Source organism: Phascolarctos cinereus, unplaced genomic scaffold (genome assembly GCF_003287225.1).
Source record: "Phascolarctos cinereus isolate Bilbo 61053 unplaced genomic scaffold, phaCin_HiC Scaffold_1;HRSCAF=81, whole genome shotgun sequence".
Classification (NCBI taxonomy): Eukaryota; Metazoa; Chordata; class Mammalia; order Diprotodontia; family Phascolarctidae; genus Phascolarctos; species Phascolarctos cinereus.
Window position 1 is genome coordinate 273282354 of NW_027555514.1, and position 26069 is coordinate 273308422.

General features: G+C 45.2%; 1 protein-coding gene across 3 annotated transcripts in view; it reads left to right on the forward strand.

Moving 5' to 3' along the window:
• Positions 1-3904: 3904 nt before the first annotated feature.
• The window catches only part of HCFC2 (host cell factor C2), a 33401-nt gene continuing 11236 nt past the window's right edge, over positions 3905-26069 (forward strand). For 2 of the 3 annotated variants that reach the window (XR_002323639.2, XM_020982379.2), the window contains exons 1-10: positions 3906-4116; positions 6697-6845; positions 7864-8024; positions 10624-10832; positions 12812-12896; positions 15632-15735; positions 15830-16018; positions 18120-18281; positions 18766-18818; positions 22384-22597. Coding sequence is in view for 2 of the 3 variants with exons in the window: in XM_020982379.2 (XP_020838038.1) it covers positions 3915-4116; positions 6697-6845; positions 7864-8024; positions 10624-10832; positions 12812-12896; positions 15632-15735; positions 15830-16018; positions 18120-18281; positions 18766-18818; positions 22384-22597 (1528 nt within the window). In the remaining variant the exon portion in view is untranslated. Of the gene's footprint in view, positions 4117-6696; positions 6846-7863; positions 8025-10623; positions 10833-12811; positions 12897-15631; positions 15736-15829; positions 16019-18119; positions 18282-18765; positions 18819-22383; positions 22598-26069 lie in introns of all 3 variants that reach the window. The other variant, XM_020982380.2, reaches the window with a different exon arrangement.

Below are 26069 nucleotides of genomic sequence, written 5' to 3' on the forward strand. Positions count from 1 at the left end.
TGTCAAATGTTGTTACATAATTGTTTTTCATTGTTACAATGATTCAAGGGAGTGGGGAGGGTGAATAATGACTGTGATAAAGACGGAATGCCTCAGAATGTATTTTTTTTAATGAAGTAAACACAAGTCTTGGAGAAAAAGCCTTGGGTTTGTAGGTTCCTTCTAAGTCTAAATTCTACGGATCTCAAGAATTGACTAGACCAGGAGCTCTTCACCTGGTGTCTATGAACTGGTTTTTAAACAACGTTTTGGTTGGACATAGTTGCTCACACTAGTAATTCCTGTCTCTAGGGGAAACTGAGGCTGGCAGATCACTTCAGCTCAGGAGGTCTGTGCTGCAGTGGGTTAAAGCTAATCGGGCTGCTTATGGAGAGCTTGAAAGTGTAAACTTTCAGTGTGATGGGATAATAAGACCACAGAGCAGGAATGCATGGAACCTAGGTTCAAATCCTGACCCTACTGATGAGGTCTAGAAGTGTTGGGGTACTGGAAACCTCAAACTCGTGGTACTGGGCCCTGCCTGAATGAATTCAGCTCAAATCTTCTTCAGCCAGAGGAAAAGTTTATTAAAAAGGAAAAAAGACATAAACCAAGTAACACCCATAAAAAACAGATGTGTAAGAGAGTCTCGAGCCTTTCAGGCTCGAGATTCTCTGCCCTAATGAAGGCCAGGCTGGGTCTTATATAGCAAAACAACTTTGAGTAGTCAGGGGAGGGTCTGGGAAAGGGTGTGGGTGTGAACTCTGATTGGAATAAGATCAAACAAATGGAGCTAGGTCTCTCAAAGGGAAAGGAAGAGATTCTAATTAGAATAAAATCAAACAGGTGAGATTAGGGCCCTTAAAGGGAAACAAGGGGATTCAAAAAGGGAAGTCAACAAAAACCTAAAATGGAGCCAAATTCCCTCCAGGGCAAGGGGCACAGACCTCAACTTGGGCCACACCCCATCATTACCCCCTCAAACAAATTGGACCCAAATTCTTTTGGGGGAAAAGGGGGAAAGGTCTCGGCTTCTGAAACTGCTTCCTACTGGCAAGGGGCGTAGAGCTGTCCCTGCCTCTCTGGGTCCCATTTGAAGGATCAGACACATCTGCCAGGCGATTCCCCACAGCTTGATCCGTGTCTCCTTTTTGATGGCCCCTGCAAAATACAACAGCCACCTCCTGTAGTTTCTGAACAGCCTGGAGAAGTTGTAAAATCTCCTGGGCATGTTTAATGGGAGGATTCTTTACTGTAAGATACCCCCTTTCCTTCCATATTGCTCCATAAGTGTGTAAGACGTAGAAGGCATATTTAGAATCAGTAAAAACAGTCACCCTTTTATTTTCCCCCAATTCTAGGGCTCTGGTGAGTGCTATTAACTCTGCCTTCTGGGCAGAAGTCCCAGGGGGAAGAGGCTTAGTTTTTATGGTACAATATAGGCTGACTGCTGCATACCCTGCTCTCCTCACCCCTTGTTCTATAAAACTGGAGCCATCAGTATGCCATTCTTCATCTGGATTAGAAAAGGGGACATCCTTAAGACCAGGGTGACTCAAGTACACTGAGTCTAAAGTCTCCTCACAGTCATGGACAAGGGCACCTGAGTGGGCACTATCTGGGAGAAGAGTTGACAGGTTGAGAGTATGGCATACTCTGAGGGCCAAGTCAGGGGTATTTAGGAGCAGGGCCTGATATTTAATGAGCCTACCGCTAGCTAGCCACTGGTGACCTTTTGCCTCCAGGATACTTTGGACTCTATGTGGAGTGAAAACTTCTAAGGGCTAACCAAATGTGAGCTTAGAAGCTTCCTCAATTAAGACAGCTAATGCTGCCACTGCCTGGAGGCATGAGGGCCATCCAGAAGCCACAAAATCAAGTTGTTTAGAGAAGCAGGCCATTGGACCAGTACCACGAGTTTGGGGTTTCCAGGACCCCAACACTTCTAGACCTCATCACTACCACTTACTACCTGTGTGAACTTGGCCAAGTCATGACCTCTTTGGGCCTTAGTTTTCTCCTCTGTAAAATAAGGTGTTTGAACTAGAAGACCCCTACATCTCTGATTCTAGGATCTTTATCCTATGAGAAAGAACCAAGCCCCATTCTTGAACATACCGTTTGCTAATAGGCCAAACCAGTTTCAATGGGCATTTGGACTCATCAATTTCATTTCCCCATTCCAGTGGGTCCAATTTCCAATTCCCTCTCAGGTAACTAGATGCAGTTACTGACCAGGTAAGTCCTTCAGTCTTTCCAGGGATCCAGAATGAGAGGACTTTGAATTCTAGTCTGTATAATCACTGGTAATACTAGGCAAAGGGTCCTTTCCTTGACCTTGTCATACATACAGCTAGCACAGAAAGGGCCTCTGTGGGTCCATCTCCGGCCTCATAAAGGAAACCAGGGACCATATGCTTGACCGGCCAGCATAGACCATCCCAAACTTTTCATACACTATAACCAGGTCCCTAGGATAGAACAAGGCAGCTTCTCTTATCTTGCGGATGTGGACATGGGTAAGAATCCAGGAGAGTTGGGGGACAGCAATGAAGCAAGGATGGGCAGAGAAACCTACTGTTGGAAGGAAGCTCCTGAGCTTCTCTCCTAAAGTTCAAGCCCCATCTCCAAGACTTTGGTGACTATTGCCCTGAGGCCCCTTCCTCAGTAATTACGATGATTGTCTCCTTTGTTTTCCACTGCAAACACATGGAGGGAGAAGGCAGCAGCTACATCTCCTTTCTTTTTCCTCATTGCTTTACTCTCCCTCTTATCAGGTGATTCCAATATCCCTCTCTCCCTTCTCCCCTTTAGGCAGCCAGACCTCATCATCACTTGCCTCTGAAAGAACCCTCAGGACTTGACTCCCCTCAGGATGGGCCCAGGTTCTACCGTCCTCAGGGATCTGTCATCTCTGACAGCTGCTCCCTCCTCCTTGACTCCACTGGCCCTCTTTCGTGTCTCCCGAAGCCCAGCGGCCTCAGCTTTCTCCTTTGTGCCCCCACCTTTGCCTCTTTCCTGGACAGCTCCTGACCAACACCTCACTCCTGTTTCTCTTGCGCGGGGTCTGGAGTTCCTCCCCCCCCCCCCAATTCTTCCTCTTCATTTTTCCCTCCTGTCAGCTTGCCCATCACATGGCCTCTGCAGGAGGCTCCCAGGGCTCCACCCTCCTTCCCCACCACCTTTCCCTCTCTCTACCTCCCCCTAGGGTGGGGCTCTCCCTCCTCCCTCATCACCTTTCCCTCTCTCTCTCTCTCTCTACCCCCGATAGGGCAGGGCTCCTCCCTCCTACCCCATCACCTTTCCCGTTCCCTGCCTCCCCACCTACGGTGGGGCTCCTCCCTCCCTCTCCCCTCCCCATCACCTATCCCTCTCTCTACCCCGCCTAGGGCGGGGCTCCTCCCTCCTCCTCCATAACCTTTTCCCTCTCTCTAACCCCCCCTAGGGCGGGGCTTCTCCCTCCTTCCCTCTCCTTCCCCCTCCTCCCCCATCACCTTTCCCTCTCTCTGCCTGTCCCACTAGGGCGGGGCTCCTCCCTCCTCCCCATCAACTTTCTCTCTCTCTACCCCGCCTAGGGCGGGGCTCCTCCCTCCTCCCCCATCACCTTTCCCTCTTTCTGCCTCTCCCCTTAGGGCGGGGTTCTCCCTCCTCCCCCATCACCATCCCCCCAGGGCGGGGCTCCTCCCTCCTCCCCCATCACCTTTCCCTCTCTCTGCCTCTCCCCCTAGGGCGGGGCTCCTACCTCCTTCACCTTTCCCCCCCCTTCCCCCCCTTCTTCCTCCCCACCTCTCTCCTCCCTCTCACAGCCCCGCCCCTCCCATGGCCCTCAGGGGGCGGGGCCTCGGGCCCCTCCCCGGGGGCAGCTCCCCCCGCCCCCGGCCCGCGGGCCCCGGCCCCCAGGCGAGGTGAAGAGGTGGAGAGGCGGCCGGGGCGCGATGCATTGTGGGGCCGCCGAGGGGGCGGGGGTGAGCAAGATGGCGGCTCCCTCCCTCCTGAACTGGAGGCGGGTTTCCTCCTTCACGGGGCAGGTCCCCCGCGCCCGGCACGGGCACCGGGCCGTGGCCATCCGGGAGCTCATGATCATCTTCGGCGGAGGCAACGAGGGCATCGCGGACGAGCTGCACGTCTACAACACGGGTAGGCGACCGTTGGCCCGGCGCGGGCGGGCGGGGGCGCGGGCGGCCGGGGGGGCCAGGGAGTCGGGGCCCTGACCCCGCCGCTGACCCCGTCCTTGACCATGACCCGGCCCGGCCTGCTGTCACGGCTCCCGGGACGGGCCCCTGGGCTGTCCCGCGTCCGCCTCCCCGAGCGAGCGAGCGAGGCCCGGCTGCCCCTTCCAACGGGCCGGCCTCGAGGGACTGAGAACCCGCCGGGTTTGGGCCGCCCCCAGCCTCAGCTTCCCCATCTGTAAAACGAGGGGCCGGCCTCGAGGAGCTGAGAGCCCGCCGGGTCTGGGACGTCCCCAGCCTCGGCTTCCCCGTCTGTAAAGCGAGGGGCTGAGAGCCCGCCGGGTCTGGGACGTCCCCAGCCTCGGCTTCCCCGTCTGTAAAACGAGGGGCTGAGAGCCCGCCGGGTCTGGGACGTCCCCAGCCTCGGCTTCCCCGTCTGTAAAACGAGGGGCTGAGAGCCCGCCGGGTCTGGGACGTCCCCAGCCTCGGCTTCCCCGTCTGTAAAACGAGGGGCTGAGAGCCCGCCGGGTCTGGGACCGCCCCCAGCCTCGGCTTCCTCGTCTGTAAAACGAGGGGCTGAGAGCCCGCCGGGTCTAGCATCATCCCTGAGTCTCAGTTTCCCCATCTAAAACAAGGATCCTGGACTGCAGGAGCTCTGAGAACCTAGTAGTTCCATGAGCCTCTCCGAGCCTCAGTTTCTCCATCTGCAAACGAGGGGCTTCGCCTCTGTGAGACAGGTAGACACTTCCCGTTATAGAGCATAGGGACAACCTAGGTTCCAATCCAGACTGTGACTGCTGTCTAGTTTAAGGACCCGCTTGTCTCTAAACCTCTGAGTCTTAGCTTTTGATTATCTATTAAAACACCTTCACCTGTCCTCCCGCTCAAGCTCCCCACCCCAGCTCAGAGAACATCTAATCCGACTACCTCATCTTAGAGGCCCAGGGAGGTGGAAGGGATTTGCCCAAAATCTCCCAGGTAGACAGTGGGATAATTTAATTTGAACTTGGGTCCTGGGACTCCTTAGCCAAGGTTCTTTCCGTTCATCAAGCTGCCTCTTAAATTAGTCCTGAAACCTGGAGGGACTCGGTGTCCTGAGAGCTTTCAACTGAGCTGACAGCTGGGAAAGGAGAGGATGGGGCTGAGGTTCAGCTGTGAACTGGCTAGCTCTAGAGCCAAGGGGTGGCAGGAGGGACCCAGGCTAGCTCTCCAGCAAATCACTAGTGTCGCCTACCAGAAAGTCCCGCCTCTGGGAAACTGGCCCTCTGAGGAGAGGAAGTGAGGCTTTTTAATTTTTTATTTTTTGCTCTCTTGCAAATGTTCCATGCATCGGGAGGGAAGCTATTTCTTTCTCCCTGGTGGTGCAGAAGGCTAATGACTGGTATTATCTGCCACCTGTTTCATTACCAGTGACTTCCTTTTGGCTAGACAGCAAATAATAAAGCCAGTGGTTCCTCGCCTAAATAAGCTTTATAGGGAAAGGCGTAGGGAAGATGTGGATGGAAGGCTGGTTTCCTGATCTGTCTGGGGGTTTTGTCACTTAAACTGGGTGCCTATGTCTGCTAGCCTCTGGCTATTCAGATTTATCAGTATTCTAAGTATCCGCACCAAACCTAGGGTTTACCTACCCTACCTTTTAATGGACTGCAAACAAAGGGTTTGGTTAGGGAATCTGCATTTCAAAGACCTGTGCTTATTTATACCTTGCAAATGGGGTAGGGGGTAGGGTAGTAAAGGACTTTGCTTTGTGGATTGAGGCCTAGCCTTAGAGCCTAGAAAACCTGGGAAGGATCTTGGAATCAGTTCAGCCTCTACTATTTACTATTTATGTGACCTTTAGCGTTTCAGTTTTCTTACTTGTAAAAAAGATGTGTGGAAATAGGTGACTTCTGATATCCCTTCAGCCTCTAGAGCTGTGAGCCTGTGACACATGCTAGCTCTGTGAATGTGGACAAATCACTTCATCTTTCAGTACCCTTCCTAACATCTAAGAATATTATAGACCAGTTGCCTGAGGGAGTCTCTCTCTCTCTCTCTCTCTCTCTCTCTCTCTCTCTCTCTCTCTCTCTCTCTCTCTCTCTCTCTCTCCTCTCTCTCTCTCCTCTCTCTCTCCCCCTCTCCCCTCTCCCCTCTCCCCCTCTCCCCCTCTCCCCTCTCTCCCTCTCTCCCTCTCTCCCTCTCTCCCTCTCTCCCTCTCCCCTCTCCCTCTCTCCCCCCTTCCTTCCTTTCCTTCTTTCTTTCCTTCCTATTCATTTATTTTTTCCATTTTCTCTTAAGTTAAAAAGCATTTTCTCTCACTCCCTTCCAACTTCAATTTTGAAGGAAAAAGAAAAAAAACTCTTGTGACAAATATGCAGAGTTATGCAAAACAAATTCCCTCATTGGCCAAGTCCAGGAGTGTGTGGCTTATTCTACGTCTTGGAGTGGAAGGAGATGTCACACTGGAAGTTCTCCCGCAGTGATGAAATCATAGGTTCAGGCCACCTCCGGTTCACTTAAACTCAATTGGCGCTGTGATTTTAATTGGATTCCTTTTTTTTTTTAATAGTTACAAACCAGTGGTTCCTTCCTGCTGTTAGAGGTGATATTCCTCCAGGCTGTGCTGCCCATGGGTTTGTCTGTGATGGCACCAGAATCCTAGTCTTTGGAGGAATGGTTGAATATGGAAGGTATAGCAATGAGCTCTATGAATTACAGGTGAGCACAGCTTGCTTTTCTGTGAGATTCTTCACCCAGTGTTGGTAAAGCTTCAAGATTGTAAGTAGTTTGCACATTCTTTTTATAAATAGCAAGTGTTTCCATTTCAGGGAAGTAGCTATTTGTCCTATGGTTAGAAACATGTTACAAATGTTAATTCTGCACTCAGACTTTAGGTAACTATTTTGCTATTCGTTTTGCCTCACTTAAACCACATCTCTATCCCTCTGCAATAGCTTCCTTTGGCTTTCATTCATACCTGGAAATGTAGGCAATGTCTGTAAGGCAAGGGTACTTAAGCGTTCATGGATAACTGTCACAAAAGGGCAAATATATACACATATATTCATTTATAAGCAATCCTTTTGAAAGGTGGTTTGAAGTATCCCATTTTTACTAAGAATTTGGAACACAAATGTGAGACCGTTGTGGTTAATTATAAGTAGATGTTTCACTGCTTCCCACTTGGAGAGAATGATAACAGAAGTAATACTTGACACAAGCTATATTTAACATAGTTTAAAAGATGTTACCTCTATTTAGAATGTATTTCAGGATTCAAGGGTCCTCAGGATTACCATTATTAACTTAAATCAAATGACTTAATATATTATGTAAAGTGTTTTGCAAACCTTAAAGTGCTTATCATTATTATGATGATGTCATAACTGTAATATTCTGTAGGCAAGATGGGGCTTGAATTGTAGAAATTCTATTTTGTGTGTATATATATATATATATATCTATATAGATATATATATCTATATAGATATATATCCTATGTATGTATTTAAAATTCCTTGTTTGCTCTTTTTTTCCCCCAAAAAAGTTTAGAATATGGGGAAGTAAGGGAGAAGGAACCTTAATTATTTTGGATATGCCTTAATTTAGATTTTGGAGACAGTTTATTATAATGACTTCTATGCTCTTGGTGACATAAGCACTTTTAACCATCCTTTCTTTCTTTCTTTCTTTCTTTCTTTCTTTCTTTCTTTCTTTCTTTCTTTCTTTCTCTCAGGCAAGCCGTTGGCTTTGGAAAAAAGTGAAACCTCGACCTCCTGCTACCGGCTTACCTCCTTGTCCCCGCCTTGGACATAGCTTTTCTTTATATGGTAATAAATGTTATTTATTTGGTGGCCTGGCCAATGAGAGTGAAGATTCAAACAGTAACGTCCCCAGGTACGCTGACCAGTTTCAGACCAAATCCTGTAAGCTATAACAAAAACTCAGACGTCTCTTTAGTTTCTGTCATTCAGTTTCATTCTTAAAGGGGCTTTTGGCCTAATTTTGGGGGGGGACCTTTGTCCTCGAGGCCACATGTGGCCTAGTGGAGAGCCTATCTTGGTGTTTTCTGGTTAGTTTTGCTTGGTTGCTCAGAGATAACTGGAGGCACAGTGGAGAGAGTGCTGAACTTGGAATCAGGAAGATCTCAGTTCAAATATAGCCTTAGCCACTCACTGCATTGCCTTGGGCAAGTCACTGTAGGTCTGTTTGCTTCAGTTTTCTCCACTGTAGAATGGGGATGATGATAATAGCACCCACCTCTGAGGTAGGTGCTAACCCACCCCAACTCCCTGGCTTGTTTCAAGGAACAAATGAGAGTATTGGTAAAAGGGCTTAGCACAGTGCCTGGAAGAGTAGATGCTATATAAATGCTTGTTATTCCCTTCCTATTGTGGGGTCTGTCACATTTCAGAATTATATTCTTAAGGTTTTAAATTTTAAGTTAAATTGCTAAGTGTTGAGCAACTGGCTCTCCAGAAAAAAAAATGTACATATGACACTTTTAAATTTTACCTGCATTATTAACACTTTCTCTATCGCTTTTTAAAGTCCAGACAATCAACAAAACAGTAAATAAAGTCTTGATTTGTAGCATTTGCTGGTTTTGAACATATAAAAGCTCATACTAAAAATAGAATATCAGCTCTTGCTAGCCAGTTAATTCTGGCTTCGATATACCGCTGTGATATCTCTCTTCAAATATTGGTGGACTGCTCCGATTTGAGCAGGGCCTAAATGACTAATATGGGCAATTTGGGGGTTTTAGTTCAATTTTTGTAGGAATTTTTTTTCTGAATGGAATGAGTATCAAATGTAGATGGTGCTTATGTTCTTTGCCTCAGCATACAGGAAGTTAAGGGGAGAGTGTTTAGTGAAGCCTGTTGCATAGGTCCAGTGCAGATTACTCAGTGTATCGGCAGGTGGCCTTGAAATGATGCATCTCAAATTTGGTGATGTGACCTTTTGTGTACTCGGTGCTTTCCTTCAAAATCTCATGTCTATACATTTGAATTCAGTGTTCCAAACAACCAGAGGGAAAACTCATTTCGATTATATGCTAAGACTCTGTCTATGGACAGCCTGATACTCTGTGTAAATTTGTTTTCAGTAACAAGAAGTAATTGACCCCCAGTAAGCAGGAAACCTTCTCCTTTTTAAAAAGCAAATTTCATACTTAGAGATGCTCTGTTTACCATTTCAGATAGATAACCTGAGCTTTTAATTAGTGTCTATGAGGGGGGAGAGGGGGTTCCTAAATCATAACACCTTAAGTTATAAACACATAGTTGGAGAATAGGGCAAAGTGATTACTATGTAAACCTCAAATTGCTTTTCATTTTGTTATTTGAAATTATTATAATAAGCCATGTTAAATTATATAGATGATACTACAAATTTATAGGTTATATTATTTCCTTTTATTAATTTTTATTTTAAAAATTTTAGATAACAGAATGAACCAAGTATCTTAATATTTAATAAATGAGGTGCATTTATTTGGACAGGTTTATAAAGTGCTTTGCATAAGCTGTCGCATTTGGTCCTCACAAAAACCCTGTGAAGTAGGAGCTGTTGTTATTGCCATGTTGCATATGAGAAAATTGAGGCTCCCCGGGGTTAAATGATCTGCCTGGGGTCACACAGGTAGCAAGTTTTGCCCCCACATTAATACTGGAGCTCTGTGCCACAGTTAGGTTATCTGTAGGCTCAGGCTGTCTTGTCCTTCTGATTTGAGAAATGTGGGTGAAGATAAGAATGAATGTGTGAGTATTTCTGTCATTGCTCACAAAATGGGGAGCCTTTGTATGGGCTTTAAGATTTGCCAATACCATCTCATCTGATCTGGCCCATGTGGATAAAGAGCAAAATCTTTCCATAATTCCTGCAAGAAGTCCTCATATCACCTCTTGGATATGAAAAGGCTAAAAAAAGTGCTCTTACGAAAAGCAAACCGAGCAAAAGGCGTGAAGAATCGAGGCTGAGGGGCCTCCCCACCCCCCCATCCCTGGGCGCAGCTTGCCAAGAGGCTGGCCCCCCACCCACCGCCACCCGCCTCGCAGAATGAGGGCAAAACTGGCGGCTTCTGAGTCTGGCCAGGAGGCTCTTCTCCAGAACCCTCCATTGACACCCCATTTTCTACATACATGTGCATACACATGAAAATGCCCACAAAATGTACATGGCAACACATTTACCCGTGGACACACATGAATATGTGTGCATATGCATGTGTGTGTGTGTGAACGTGTATATTATGTTGCCGAATATGTGTGTGCACATGTGTGCATTATACAAATGCATGTTTATGTGTATACGTTTGTGTTTATTATATGCATGTGTATGCATGTGCACATTATATATATATATATATATATATACACACACACACACACACGTGTGTGTGTGTGTATATAGATTATTTTTTCTATATAATTTTGTTCCCTAAATATCCCAACCTGACTTAAAAATCTTCATTTGCCTTTCCATCCTCTAGATATTTAAATGACTTCTATGAACTGGAGTTGCAGCACGGCTCTGGCGTTGTGGGGTGGAGCATTCCTGTGACCAAAGGCATCGTGCCTTCCCCACGAGAATCCCACACGGCCGTGATATACTGCAGGAAAGATTCAGGGAATCCCAAAATGTACCTTTTTGGAGGAATGTGTGGTTCCCGGCTCGATGACTTATGGCAGCTCGATCTAGGTGAGTGGTGAGGGGGCCACAGCCCTCAACCCGCAAGTGTCCCACGTGGTTGCGTTGGGTTCTGTCCCTGACACCCTGGCTAGAGTGAAGCCCAGAGGGGCAGCCACAGGCTTTTCTGCCAGAAAGTGTAAATGTTATGAGCAGGATGCTGTCGGCTTTGGCTTGTCAGTGAGCAGCCCTGAATGACACCCAGAATAACCAAGGCCGGGGGACTGGTCATCTACTCACCTGCTCCTGCGTCTCTTTCCCTGCCTGTGATGCTTGCCTGTGATATTGAGACTGTGATCTGTTTGAAATGCTTTTGTTATTCCTTCTGCAGAGTAAGGGAAAAGGGAGGTGTAAGTGCTATTAATTGAGGCCAGTAGATGGCCTAGTGGGTAGAGTATGACTAGAGTCAGGAAGAGCTGAATTCAGATCCTACCACAGACACTTACTAGCTGTGTGGCAAGTCACCTGTTTGCCTCAGTTTCCTCATCAGCAAAAAAGGAAATGGCAAACTACTCCAGTATCTCTGCCAAGAAAACCCTTTAAGGGGTCAGAAGAGTCAGACATGACTGAAAAATAACTGAATAGGGACAGCTAGGTGGCACAGTGGATAGAGCATCAGCCCTGGAATTAGGAGGACCTGAATTCAAATCCAGCTCAGACAGTTACTAGCTGTGTGACCCTGGGCAGGTCACTTAACTTCTGTTGCCTTTACAAATCTTAATCCTTCACTCCATACCCTGCCCACCCCCACCCCTCCTTCCCTAATTCCCCAGTATTTCCTTTTGAAGAGAGGAGCTTGTCAATAAATCTCTGATGGGTAGAATGTATGTGTAGGAGGCTTTTTTGAGGTGGGAGAAGTTCCTGATATCTCCCATCATCCCCATGCCCCCTATGGAGAGGGGGCAGCAACTTTTCACCCTACTTAAGGCCTACTTAACAAATCCACAAGCACTTAATAAATGAATCTAGTTATTGAATATTCCTCATTACCCACACTGAAGGAAAGCAGGATAAAAATGGAGGAAGAGGGATGGCCGAGGACACACCTTCTCGGTCCTGTCTTAGAAAAGCCAACAGCTTAGGGTCCTTAATAATAGAGCATTTCTATAATGCTCCAAGTGCTTTACAAATCTCACCTCCTTTAATCCTGCCTTGGGTTCCTCATTTGTCAAGAGGGGATAATAAGTCTGTGCCAGACTCCTAGGGTTCTGTAAAGATCAAATTAGGTAATATTTGTACAGTGCTTTACAAGCCTTAAGGTACAGTGTGAGTGTTAGCCATAATTACTATTATTAAGAAGCACCTGAATGTCGTTACTGGGCAGAGAGGTGGAAAGAGCACCAGGCTTGGAGTCAGGAAGACCTGAATTCAAATCCGGCCTCAAACACTTACTAGCTGTGTGACTCTGGGCAAGTCACTTAACCCCTATTTGCCTCAGTTTCCCCATCTGTAAAATGAGAACACACACTGGAGAAGGAAATGGCAAACCACCCCAGTATCTTTGCCAAGAAAACCCCAAATGGGATCACGGAGAGTCAGATATTACCAAATGACTGGACAACAGCAACGGGTTAGCTATTGTTATTATTAAGCAGCACTTGAATACTACTGTATAAAGTTGGTCAACTGTTATGCATTTTACAATCCTAATAATAGCATATATATTGCTATAAGATTTGCAAAAAAAAATTTGCTAACATCTCATTTGATTCTTACAACAACCTTGGGAGGCAAGTGATATTATTCCTATTTTACAGGTGAGAAAACTGAGGCACAGAGAAATTAAATGATTTACCTAGGGTCACACAGCTAGTAAGCATGTGAGGTAGGATTTGAACTTGGGTCTTCCCGACTCCAGGTCCAGCATCCAGTAGAAAATTACACTTTTGCTCAAGTTGAACTGGTATGAAGTACTTTCTCTTCAAAAGAATCTACAGAAACTACAGTTGCTGGAAGTCCTTAAAAGAGGTTTGTGTCCTTTTTGCTTTCAGAAACCATGTCATGGTCACAGCCAGAAACCAAAGGAACTGTGCCACTCCCCCGGAGTCTTCACACAGCCAACGTTATAGGAAACAAGTAAGTTCTGTTAAGAGCCCACGCCGTGGCAGGTACACGTGGCAGGTACACGGGGCTCGGGCCGAGACAGAGCCAGCGTCCCGCCTGGCCTCCCAGACTTAGAGGCCTGCCCTGTCCCTGAACTCTCATCATGCCCCATTTTCAGGAGGGCCCCTTCAGAGTCAGGACGCTGAACGCCGTAGACGTGGGGTGGGGAGCCTTTTTCTCCGAAATTCAGGACTGCCACCATGCTGGCTTCCTTACACAAGAAGTGGTGTTACTGACCCGCCAGCAGAGAGACAGCGCACTGGCGCTTTCTGCTGCTGCAGCGTTGGGTGGGCTCTCACCGCCCTCCTGGGCCACAGCGTCCTTTTTTTATATGTAGTGTGCTCTAGTTTTAGGACCTCAAGGTTCTGCATAGTTTAGGGAACTTGTCGTTTTTACCAAGGAGGTTACAGGTTTCTAATGGAATAAAAGGAACATCTGGGAGGATTAGGCTTCTTCCTGTAGTTAGTTTATCCTGATCTTTGATCCAACCTGGTGCAGCCTGGAGTCTGGGAAACGTGAGTCCAAATCTGTCTTCAAACACTTACTGGCAGTGTGACCTGGGCAGTAATTTAATTTCTGTCTGCCTCAGTTTCTTAGAACAGAGCTAAGAATAGCACCTAACTCCCTGGGTCTGTGAGGATCAAACAAGATTAAATTGTAAAGCACTTAACACAGTGCCTGACACCTAGTAGGTGCTATATAAATCTGTCCTCCTCCCCCTCCTCCCCCTCCTCCCCCTCCTCCCCTCCTCCCCTCCCTCCCCTCCTCCCCCTCCTCCCCCTCCTCCCCCTCCTCCCCCTCCTCCCCCTCCTTCCCCTTCTTCCCCTTCCTCCCTTCCCCTCCTCCCCTTCCTCCCTTCCCCTATTCCCTCCCTTCCTTCTCATCCTTTGTATATAAGCATTACATTTGTATTGAATTCTTTTTCAGGCTGAAATATGGCAGGTATTAGAATAAACAGAGCAGTCCTCTTGAGGTTAGGAGATACGGATCTGAGTCCTGGTTATGTTGCTCCCTCTGTGACTCTGGGCAGGTCATTTCTATTTTCTGAACTCTAGCTTTCTTATGTAGGAAATGGGAACAGTATTTGTCCCAGCTGCCTCACAAGGGCTCGGCTTCTCTGGAGCAAGGTCTAGTATCTCCATTTTTCTTGCTCTTTGAGAAATACTAGGGTGGCTGTTGGGGGTGGGAGGATGGGGAGGATGGACAGATGGACTTCACAATCAATCAGCAAGTATTTATTAAGCACCCGCTATGTGTCAGACACTGTTCAAGGCCCTGCGGATATAAACATAAATAATGGAACAATCTCTACTGCAAAGAGTTTCTGTTCTAATGGGAGAGAGAAGAAATAGATCTATAAGTACATCCAACATGAATATTAAAGGAAGTGGAGGGAGGGTACTAGCAGTTGAGGAAAGTCTTCCTGCAGAGGATGAGTGGGCCTCTCTTGAGCTGGAAGGGAGGCCAAAAGCCAGCCTCCCATGGGTCTGCTTCTTTATGGCCAGAGGGGATGGTGTTTCTGGTTGTGGCCTCCTCAGGGCTCACTGGGACGGGTTTGGGGAAACAATTCAAGTTCTTTGTTGCACTCCTCTCATTTTGCTTCCTCTACACATAGCTCAGTAGGGAGAGCGTTGCACCTGGAGTCAGTCAAATCTGCCTCAGACACTGACTAGCTGTGAGACCCTGGACAAGTCACTTCACCTCTCTGCCTCAGTTTCCTGATCTAGAAAATTGATGTAACAATAATACTTACCTTGGAGTTTTGTAAAGCACTTTGCCAACCTTGTAGTGCTAAGTAAATGGTACCTGTTAGCTCTTCTTACCCACATCTGACTTACTGTGTCTTATATACTATGAGTCGGTGGTATCCAATTCCTGCAGGCCACGTGAGGTACTTCATGTTTATTTATTTTGCTGAAGATTTTCCAATTACATTTTAATCTGATTCTGGCTCCACTCAGGAGTTTTGCTGGACACCTTGGGGGTGGGAGGAGTTGGACACCTCTGTAGGTATAAGCTGTACTTTCATAGACTGTATACTATTAGATGCAATATTTTGTTGTTTATTGTTCAGTTATGTCCAACTCTTCATGACCCCATTTGAGATTTTCTTTTCTTCTTTTTCTTTTTCTTTTTGATGAGGCAGTCGGGGTTAAGTGACTTGCCCAGGGTCACGCAGCTAGTAAGTGTCAAGTGTCTGAGGTCAGATTTGAACTCAGGTCCTCCTGACTCCAAGGCCAGAGCTATATGCATTGTGCCACTTAGCTGCCCCAGTTAGGGGTTTTCTCGGTAAAGATAGTGGGCTGGTTTGACATTTCCTTCTCCAGCTCATTTTATAGATGAAGAAACTGAGGCAAACAGTTAAGTGATTTACTCAGGGTCACACATCAAATGAATGTCTGAGGCCAGATTTGACTCTGGGTCGTCCTGACTCCAGTTACTACCAGTTTATTTTATACACAAAAGTTCTCATAAAGTAATGGCTTTAAAAATTTCGTTTTGATGTCTTATCTAAAAGTTTTTCATTCTTAAAAATTCTTCTGTGGGCACCATTGAAGTGCACATAGATGGAGTCTCATTGGAGAATCAGGACAGTGCAGTGAAGTCTTGTATATGTTCAGTGAGAAACTGAATTTCCATTTTAGGTCAGAAGTGGAAGAGTAAGTTGTGCATGTAGAATTCCTAGGGCTGTTGTCTCTTCCTTCCAGGATGTACGTTTTTGGTGGTTGGGTTCCCCAAGCCATGAACAGCGTTGAAGCTTCTCGGGACTGTGAATGGCGGTGTACCAGCTCCTTTTCTTACCTAAATTTGGGTTAGTATTTCTGTCTTTTGAATTATTCTTTTTGATAGAGGGATTTAAAGAAAAAAAACCATTCTTGGTAAATTTATTTCATTTTTGTTTTTAGATACAGCAGAATGGACTAGTCTAGTGTCTGATTCTCAGGAGGACAAAAAGAACTCCCGGCCGAGACCGAGAGCTGGACACTGCGCTGTCGCCATCGGGACACGCCTGTACTTCTGGAGTGGCAGAGATGGCTACAAAAAGGCCATGAACAACCAAGTTTGCTGCAAAGACCTTTGGTACCTTGATACTGGTAGGTAAGAACGTTCACCAGAAGCAGCTTCACGTGTCTGATTCCTCCCACACTTTAATCCCACTTTGGGGGACCAGCAGAACAAAACCATTCTAAGTGTTCAGTAATTTTTTTAGAAAGGTAAAGCCAAGTTCTTAACACAGATCAACTCAGTGTTTCATCTGAGATTTACGTTACTGCTCCTTTTTAAAAATGGAAACTAACTCTGCGTCTTACTGATTTGCTCTGGCACAAAGCATGTAACAAAAAATTAAAAAGGAGCTGAGAGCATCCTATAGTGCTTCTTTCCAGATATTAAAATAAAATGGCAAGTTTGTGGTCTCAGTTCTGGTTCCTAGGTGACCCATTGCATGGGTATTGCACAGGTAATTGTTAGTTTACGGTTCAGTATTGGTCACAGAAGGAGCACTCATGCCTGTGAGTGTCTTTACTGGAAACTGCAGGCCTGGCATCTAGTGCCAGAACTAGACATTTTTGTATGCAGTGCCCAGTTCTAGATCATGAGGTTCTAAGCATGGGCCTCCTGGCTCCCTGTGATACTTCTGTGTGAATCCAAGGAGGCAGTGACTGAGAATCCTGATTGGGATTGGGTACCTGCTCAATGATACGTCCGGTCTGTTGCTTGGCTAAGGTTCTCGCAAATAGGGGTCATTTCATTCTTCCTACTTGTCCCCCCAGTGCCTGGCACATGTGGCATTAGACACATGGTAAGGGCCTGAAGAAGGCTTGCTGATTGATTGTCACCAGATCTGGTCCCATGTGAAGTCTCCCCTTGGTCCCCTGAATCATCTTATAATTATCAACATCACACTGGCTGCTCAAAGTTGGTTAGGCCATTGGCTTGAACTCTCCAGGGGGACTCCGAGCTCTTGGGAGGTGACACAGCCAAGCTTTTCATGGCTGTGCTCATTGACGCTGGTCAAGGACAGGCTTCTCCCTTGTTCAGATGTTTGCTGGGTGAAATCGTGTCAGGTGGGAGGTGGTGTGGTCTCCGTTTGGATTAAGTTATTCTAGGTTCAGTTTATAGATCCGTAGTTTGACACAGTTGTTCATTATAGTGATGATTATGCTGTGATCTGATATGATGGGCTAGAGCTGGCTTGTCTTGACTCTTTTTTTTGGGGGGGTGAGACATTGGGGTTAAGTGACTTGCCTAGGTTCACACAGCTAGTAAGCGTCATGTGTCTGAGGCTGGATTTGAACTCAGGTCCTCCTGACTCCAGAGGTGGTGCTCTATCCACTGAGCCACCTAGCTGCCCCAAATGAACCACTAGGTTTTTGGTTTTTTGTTTGTTTGCTTTTTGGTGAGGCAATAGGGGTTAAGTGACTTGCCCAGGGTCACACAGCTAGTAAGTGTTAAGTGTTTGGTCTAAGGCCAGATTTGAACTCTGATCCTCCTGACTGCAGGGCCAGTGCTTTATCCACTGTGCCACCTGGCTGCCCCCTTGTCTTGACTCTTGAGAGCTGGTTGTTAAATTTTAAAGGTGAGCATTTACACTTCAGATGTCAGCAAACAGTATAAATCAGGACTCAATTTATTATTCCGTTGATTGTCTAGACATAAGAAAGTCATGTAGAAGATGATTATGTAGATTAAATCTAAAAGTATGTCATGTATTCATTTTTGTCTGCGGAGATCTGATTGTTAAACATTTACCAACACACCACTGATTATGGTGCGTTTGGCCCATGTATAAATCCTAACAACTTGAACCTGGAGTGTAGGATTCTTTGCACATGTCATATCTTGTATCATCAAATGAGTTAACATACATAAAGTGCTTTATGAGCCTGAAAGTGGGACAAAAACTCCAGCTATTATTACTAGTACTAGTAATTGTTAAGAATAAATATTACACTAAAGAAAATTAATTTAGGTTATAAGGCTGTTTTGGACTTAGACTCACTGCTTGGCTATGTCACAAAACATGGTACTTTCTTTCCATTCTGGGATGAAATATTCTTGTCCAAAACACTAAAGTATAGTGTGATGCTCAGTTTAAAGCATTTTTAATATCCTGAGGCAGAAGGCAATCTCAAAGCTACTAACTGGTGTCTGGCCCGCTCACTCACTGGTTTAACATGGGCATTTTTCTTTTAGAGAAGCCACCAGCGCCATCACAAGTACAGGTCATCAAAGCTACCACTAACTCTTTCCAAGTTAAGTGGGATGAAGTTCCTACCGTGGAAGGCTACCTGCTTCAGCTGAACACGGACCTGCCGTACCAAGCGACATCACCGGATCCTCACGCAAACTTGCCAGGTGATATGACGTGCCCAGGCAAATATTTCCATGTCCCTAAATAGGGGTTATCACCCCCTTTACAATAGTTTTAAAACCAGGCTCAGCGTGCCAGAAGCACGGCTTACAGAATGCCATCTCTTTTTTTATAGAAAATATGCCATCTCTGTCTTTTCCACGCAGTAAAACTAGCAGGAACACGCAGTATGGGGTTTTTCCTTTCCTGTCCCTCTTATCTTCATGCATTTTTTGTCGACATATGCCATGCTAGTGAGCTGATATGTAATGAAAGCTGATGGCTATGCCCAGTATTACTCTGGAGCGTGTGGGGGGAGGCATAATGAAAGAAAAATGGACTAGAAACCCGAAGAGTTTTCTGCTGGGCTTCCGATGGCCAACCCTCGTTTCTCTTCTACTTTTCCTGAGAAACTTAATCATATGTGATCGATTGTTTCAATGACATTGCTGCTTGCGGAGCTGATTGCTGAATTTCCTCTCCTTGCAGGAGTCCAAGCAGATTTCTCCAGACAAGCTACTAATAACACCATCCCCAACAATGTGAGTAAAATGTTGGAGACTCTGAACCGGAAGGTGATGTTCCTGATGACTCGATTTTTGTTCATATGGGCTGAGTCATCTACCTTTTTCCTTTCCCCGTGGGAGGGAGTGAATCTGGAGTAATCCAAATTCAGACGGCTCTCATGTGTAATTTAAGGTGCACAGAAAGTAAACTCTTTAATGACCTATAGAGCACCATTATGGTTTTGGTTCTTCTCATAGGTTGGATCTATGTATTGTGTCACGTGGAAAATACTAGTAGACTTGACACCCTAGTTTGTGTATTAAAAAAAAAAATGACCCAGCACTTGGACTAGCCTCCCTTGGTGGGACCAGAGGATGGTTGGGTTGGAGGGGGTGGAGCTTTTCCGCTTTACAGAAAATAGGGCCTTATTTGAGAAAAGTAAGGTCTCACCACCTTTTGGGAACGTGACTACCCAACCCAATTAGAACACAGGAAAAGACTGATCATGTCTGCTGCCTCTTCCTGCCCCCACTTCCCCACTCTCCCCCATCCTCTGAGAGCCGTAGGATGAGATCCGTGCAGCAGCCAGGCCCCTTACCTGGAGACTCTCGGCTGTTTGTGGTGGTCATGCTTCTAACACTTGCTTTTATAGCCTGCAACCAACTGGACAAGGCCTTTATCACTGGCGCTTTAACAGCAAAGAAACAGCAGCATCCAAAGTGGTTCAGATTGTTTTAAATTTTAAGTTCGAGCGCAGCTCTGGGAGCAGGGTACTGGGGGTTGGAGGCGAAAGGCCTTCCAGTGCATAGCCACTGTTCCTAAGGATGTGTGAGAGCTCCCAGCAGAGGCCCTCCGTAGATCTGAACTGGGTGGGGTTGGCAGGAGAGACTTAACGCTTCTCCACCTTTGGGCCTTCTGAATGAACACATGGATACGGTGAGCCGTAAGGAGGGGTTACAACTGCTTCTTTGTAGATGAGTATACTTGCAGGTTCCAGGGAAGTGGAATACTTGAGAAACATTTCTGTCCAAATTGGTTAAAATACACGAACCCTTAGCTAGCTAGAAAATTCCGCTTTGTAAGACTTCTTCCATAAGGTTTCCCTGACTTGTATGTGGTTTGCTCATTTTTCAGCAACAAAAATGGGCTAGAAGAGCAAATTTATTTTTTATTTTTTAAAAAATTTTATTAATTTATTTTGATTTATCAACAATCACTTCCATATGCTTTTGAGTTAAAATTTTTTCTCCCCCTTCCTCCCCCCCACCTTCCCCAAGACGGCGCACAATCTGGTATAGGCTTTACATTTACATTCCTATTAAACATTTTCACATTAGTGAACTTGTAAGTAAAAATTAAAACCAATAGGAGGAACCATCAGAAAGATGAAACAAAACTCAACAGAAGATAAACATAAGTGATAGCGATTCGACTTCCATAGTTCTTTCTTTGGATGTGGACAGATTTTCCATCCCGAGGCCTCTGGAGATGTCTTAGATCCTCGTAATGCTGAGAAGGGTTCAGTTTAACAATATTAGTCATTGCATAACGTGGCTGTTGTTGTGTACAAAGTCCTCTTGGTTCTACTCACTTCACTCAGCATCAGACCATACAAGTCTTTCCAGGTTTTTCTGAAGTCGGCCTGTTCATCATTTCTTATAGCACAATATTATTCCATTACTTTCATATACCACAACTTGCTCAGCATTCCCCAATGGATGGGCATCCTCTCAATTTCCAATTCTTTGCCACCACAAAAGAGCTGCTATGAATATTTTTGTACAGGTGGGTCCTTTTCCCATTTGTGTGATCTCTTTGGGATCCAGCCCTAGAAGTGCTATTGCTGGATCAAAGGGTATGCACATTTTTGTAGCCCTTTGGGCATAGTTCCAAAGTGCTCTCCAAAATGGTTGGATCATTTCACAACTCCACCAACAATGTATTAGTGTTCCAATTTTCCCACATCTTCTCCAACATTTATCATTTGGCCAATCTGATAGGTGTGATGTGGTACCTCAGAGTTGTTTTATTTGCATTTCTCTAATCAATAATGATTTAGAGCATTTTTTCATATGGCCGTAGATGGCTTTAATTTCTTCATCTGAGAACTGTCTGTTCATATCCTTTGACCATTTATCAATTGGGGAATGGCTTGTGTTCTTATAAATTTGTCTTAATTCTCTATATATTTTAGAAATGAGGCCTTTATCAGAGAGACTGGTTGTAAAAATTCTTTCCCAATTTTCTACCTTCCTTCTAATCTTAGTTGCATTGGCTTTGTGCAAAAACTTTTCAATTTAATGTAATCAAAATTATCCATTTTGCTTTTTGTAATGTTCTCTATCTCCTGTTTGGTCATGAATTCTTCTGTTCTCCATAGATCTGATAGGTAAACTATTCCTTGTTCTCCCAGTTTACTTATGGTATCAGCCTTTATATCTAAGTCATGAACCCATTTTGACTTTATTTTGGTATATGGTGTGAGATTTGGGTCTATGCCTAGTTTCTGCCATACTCTTTTCCAGTTTTCCCAGCAGTTTTTTTCAAAGAGTGGGTTCTTATCCCAGAAGCTGGGGTCTTTGGGTTTATCAAATAATAGATTACTATAGTCATTGACTACTGTGTCTTGCATATTTAACCTATTCCACTGATCCACCTCCCTATTTCTTAGCCAGTACCAAGCAGTTTTGATGATTGCTGCTTTATAATAATTTAAGATCTGGAATTGCTAGGCCACCTTCCCATGCATTTCTTTTCATGAGTTCTTTTGATATTCTGAACCTTTTGTTTTTCCAAATGAATCTTGTTATTATTTTTTCTAACTCTATAAAATAATTTTTTGGTAGTTTGATTGGTATGGCACTGAAGAAGTAAATTAGCTTAGGTAGGATTGTCATTTTTATTATATTAGCTTGGCCTACCCATGAGCAACTGATGTTTTCCCAGTTATTTAGATCTGATTTTATTTGTGTGAAAAGTGTTTTGTAATTGTGTTCATAGAGTTCTGGGGTTTGTTTCAGGAGGTAGACTCCTAAATATTTTATAATATCTACAGTAAGTTTAACTCTCTTGGCTGTTGGGCTTTGTTGGTAATATATAGAAATGCTGATGATTTATGTGGGTTTCTTTTATAGCCTGCAACTTTGCTAAAGTTGTTTATTATTTCAAGTAGTGTTTTACTTGATTCTCTAGGATTCTCTAAGTATATCATCATGTCATCTGCAAAGAGTGATAGCTTTGTTTCTAGAAGAGTAAATTTAAATCTGTTTGTATAGATAACTAAGAAAATATAGAAGTATTGCTTGGGAAACTATTTTTGTTCAAAAATTAATGCTTTCTTCCTAAAAGGTGACCACATTCCATCTCAAAACTAGACATTTTTAGTATTATCGTGAAAAGAGTGAAAGAAAACTCCTTTCTTAAACTGTTATAAAAGTGAGTCCTTCCAATTAAAAAAAAAGACCTTAGTAAGCCATGCTTACAAGATAGTTTAATTATAGTAAAATGAGTAATTCCAAAATGAAGTTGATGACTAATTTTTATATTCCTTACTTTAAAAAATGATGACACAAATTTGAATTGTCATCTTCCTTCTTGTAGATGCCGGTTTCTCTCTTGTCTCAAGAATTATTAAAGCTAGAAGACACAGGAAATAGTACAGAATCTGACCATGTAGTCATGAAAGGAACTTCAGTAAAAAGCCAGTTGGATCATAGAGAATTGGAGTCCAATGCCCCTTCACTTCCATCCTTCGCGCTGGCCCCTAATCCGGCAGATGGCAGCTGTTCGGGGGAGATGCTTAAGAGAAATGAAGGTACGGATGCCAGCCTTTCCGTTGAATGACTAATACCTGAAAAAAACATGGGCTTTTGGAAAAACACATGGTTCCAAATTACCGAAAAGGAAGCAAGCCTCCTTAATAACTGGTGACCTACAAAAAAGAGGAAATCATGTGGTTGTCACCTGTCGCCATTAGGTGATTTTGTTTTTATTTGGGGGGTTGTGTGTTAGTAAGCATTTATTTAGCACCTGCTACGTGCCAGGCACTGCACTCGGCACTAGGGATACCAAAAGAAGCACAGGACAGTTCCTACCCTCAAGGACCTTACATTCTAATAGGGAGGCAACATGCAAACAAATATATACAAAGCCAGCTCTCTGAGGATAAACAGAAAACAGTTAACAGAGGGAAGGCCATGGAGTTAAGAGGGCTTGGGAGGTCGGTGGGGGGAGAGCATTTCAGGCGTGGGGGACAACCAGGAGAATGCTGGGAACTGAGAGATGGAAAGTCCTGTTCATGGAATAGCCAGAAGGCCGCCGTCACTGGATCGAATGTGTCAGGGAGTGAGGCGTCAGAAGTCTGGAAAGGTAGGAGGGGGCTGGGATGTTTGTGTCAGTTAATAAACATTTAGTAAGCTCCTGTTGTGTGCCTGGCGCTCAGCTAAGTCTGGGGGTACAAAGAATAGAGAGAGATCCCTGCCCTCAGGAAGCTCACAACTTAAGGTGTGTGGAGGTAGTTTGAGGATATTGCGAGAAAGTGACTTGCATGTCAAATATAAACCGTGCTGTCCTGGTTTGCTGCCTGTTGAGTACAATCTTGGACTGAAAATGTGTAGCAGATTTTGTTACTGCCCAACTTGGTGCTGAAGGCATCATTGTATCTTCTCTGCACTTGGCTCTGAAATTCCTTCATGAAACAGTTACACTGTAACGTCTTTGGGTGCTTATGAGGTTGGAGCACCCTCGTGTTATAGGAGCCATCCATTGGAAATCTTGGGCATTTAGGAGGCTCAGCCCAGGCACAGGAGTCTTCAAAAATTCCACAAGTTTGAGCCTTCTCAATGCACACGTGGATGTGGCAAGCCTTATAAGGGGCTAGAGATGCTTTCCTATAAAGCATTTTAGAAGTCACTTTTCTTAGAACCTTTGAAAATTTTTCAATTTTATTTTGTCCAGTTAGCAAAACCTGTTTTCTCTCCCTCCCAATTATCTTCCATGAAAAGTAATGAAAAAAATACCTTGCAACAAATATTTATAGTCAAGAAAAAACAAATTCCTTATTGGTCATGCCCAAAAAATATTAGAACTTTTGAAAATAAATCTAAGGTGCGTAATTTTGAGCATATATTAGTGCAGCCATAACATTTCTAATCATAAGGAACAGAGTTGTCACATTTTTAAAAAATGGTGTTGAGGCAGCTAGGTGGTGCAGTGGATAGAGTACCAGCCCTGGAGTCAGGAGGACCTGAGTTCAGATCTGGCCTCAGGTACGTGACACTCACTAGCTGTACGACCCTGAAGCAAGTCACTTAACCCCAGCTGCCTCAACAAAAAAAATGGTTTTATACACACACACCCCTCTTATCCATCCTGTAGGAGACTGGTAGGTAAATATTCTCACTTTATTTCCATTTTCCTTTGTGAATATATTCTCTACCTATACCAGGGGAAATTTAGCTTCCTAGCATTCTCAGTGCTTGGTCTTGGGAGTTTATACCTCTGGTAGTAGAATGTATCCAAAAGGAAGCAACAAAATGCATATAGAATCAGCCACCCAACCTGGTATTAACCGGAGGCAAGGAGGGTCACATGTCATGTGAATCCTACTCAGTAGAAGACGATAATGTGGAGGGGAAAGTTCCAGACCTCTTTTGGGACGTACACATTTGAATGTCTCATTCCAGTGTGTCACCAGTCTGCAGGGGACCCTAGGGTCCTAAAGACTGTGCCAGTGAAACATGAACTCTGGGGGCGCTGAGCAGTCCCTCATTAAAGCATGTATTTAGCCTCCACTAGGAGCCGGGCCTTACCATAAGCACAGAAAATACAAAGACAAAAAGCACAGGGCCTATGTGTCTATGGGGATAGACAAGGTAATCATCTTCCAAGGGAATGAATGTACTGGGGAATGAGCTAGGGGATGGGAGAAAGGCCCTGCAGGAAGTGATGCTGGAGCTCAGTCTGGAGAGAAAAGAAATTCCAGGAGCTTGAGGTGAGGAGGAAGAGGATGCCAGGTGTGGGAGGGACAGTTGGCTTGGAGGCGGAACATCCAGGGAGCCAGGAGGGCCTGAGCATTGGCTGGGTGGAGGGAAGGGGAGAGGTAGGAAGGGGCCAGGCTGTGAAGAACCTTGCATAGCCAAGAGAGGCTTTTCTGTCTCATCCAAGGGACCACAGGCAGCTGTTATCGAGCTGGGATGGTTTGCTTCAGGAAAATGGCTTTGGTGTCAGTGTGGAGGGAAACTGGAGGCAGGGGGACCAGTTAGAAAGCTCTTGCAATAGCCCAGGCCAGAGATGAAGGCCTGACTTAAGGTGGGAAAGGACACATACAGCATATTGTGAAGGGGAAAACAAGGTTTGACAACAAACTGAGTGTGGGGCTACAAGGACAGTGGTGCCCCGAGCAGGAGGGGGAGAGGTATCATCTGCTCGGGACGTGGTAAGTTGGACATGTCTCCTGGAGGTCCAGTTGGCCACCTGGTGATGTGAGCCCAGAGGTCAGGAGAGAAGCTCTTGAGCACATGTGGCTTATAGATTTAGAGCAGGATTTTCTCTGGGTCACACTGCTACCAAATACCTAACTCCAGCCCTCTCTCCACTAGCCCAGGCTGCCTGTCTGGGAGCTGGGGAGGTCGCCAGGAAAGGGAAGATGTCCTAGGACAGAGGCCTGGGGAAATGAGCTCACAGAGAGTGAGAGCACCCGAAGGAAGATCCAGCAGAGAAGACTGAAAGGTGGTAGGCAGGCAGGAAGAGAGCTGTAAGAGCAGTGGCAAGAAAACTCAGAAGAGAGCGTGTGGGCCCAAGGGCCAAACTCAGCACTGAGGAATGAGAAAAGGGAGGCAGGAGACATGAGTTCAAATCCAACCTCTGACACTTATTAACTAGCTGTGTGACCTTTGGCAAGTCATTAACCTCTGTTTGCTTCAGTTTCTTCTTCTATAAAATAGGGATAAGAATCGGGTTGTTGTGAGGAGCAAACGAGATAATGATTGTGAAGTGCCTGGCACATAGTAGGTGTTATATAAATGTTAGCTATTATTATTAGATGTGGAAATTAGGAGATTCTTCATGTTTAGGCCAAACAGTGGACTTCCATTATCACAGAACCACCATAGCCAAGTGCAGTGGGCTAAATTTCCAGAATGTTGGCTGCCACGTGGCTTATTTCAACCACAGGGACCCTAAGGGGTGAAAGGGCTAATCTGCAGGTAGAAGGAGTGCCCACATCAGTGAAGATCAGCTCTTTGGAAGTATCTCAAGTTCAACCTGTGCTATGCTTGAATCTAAAG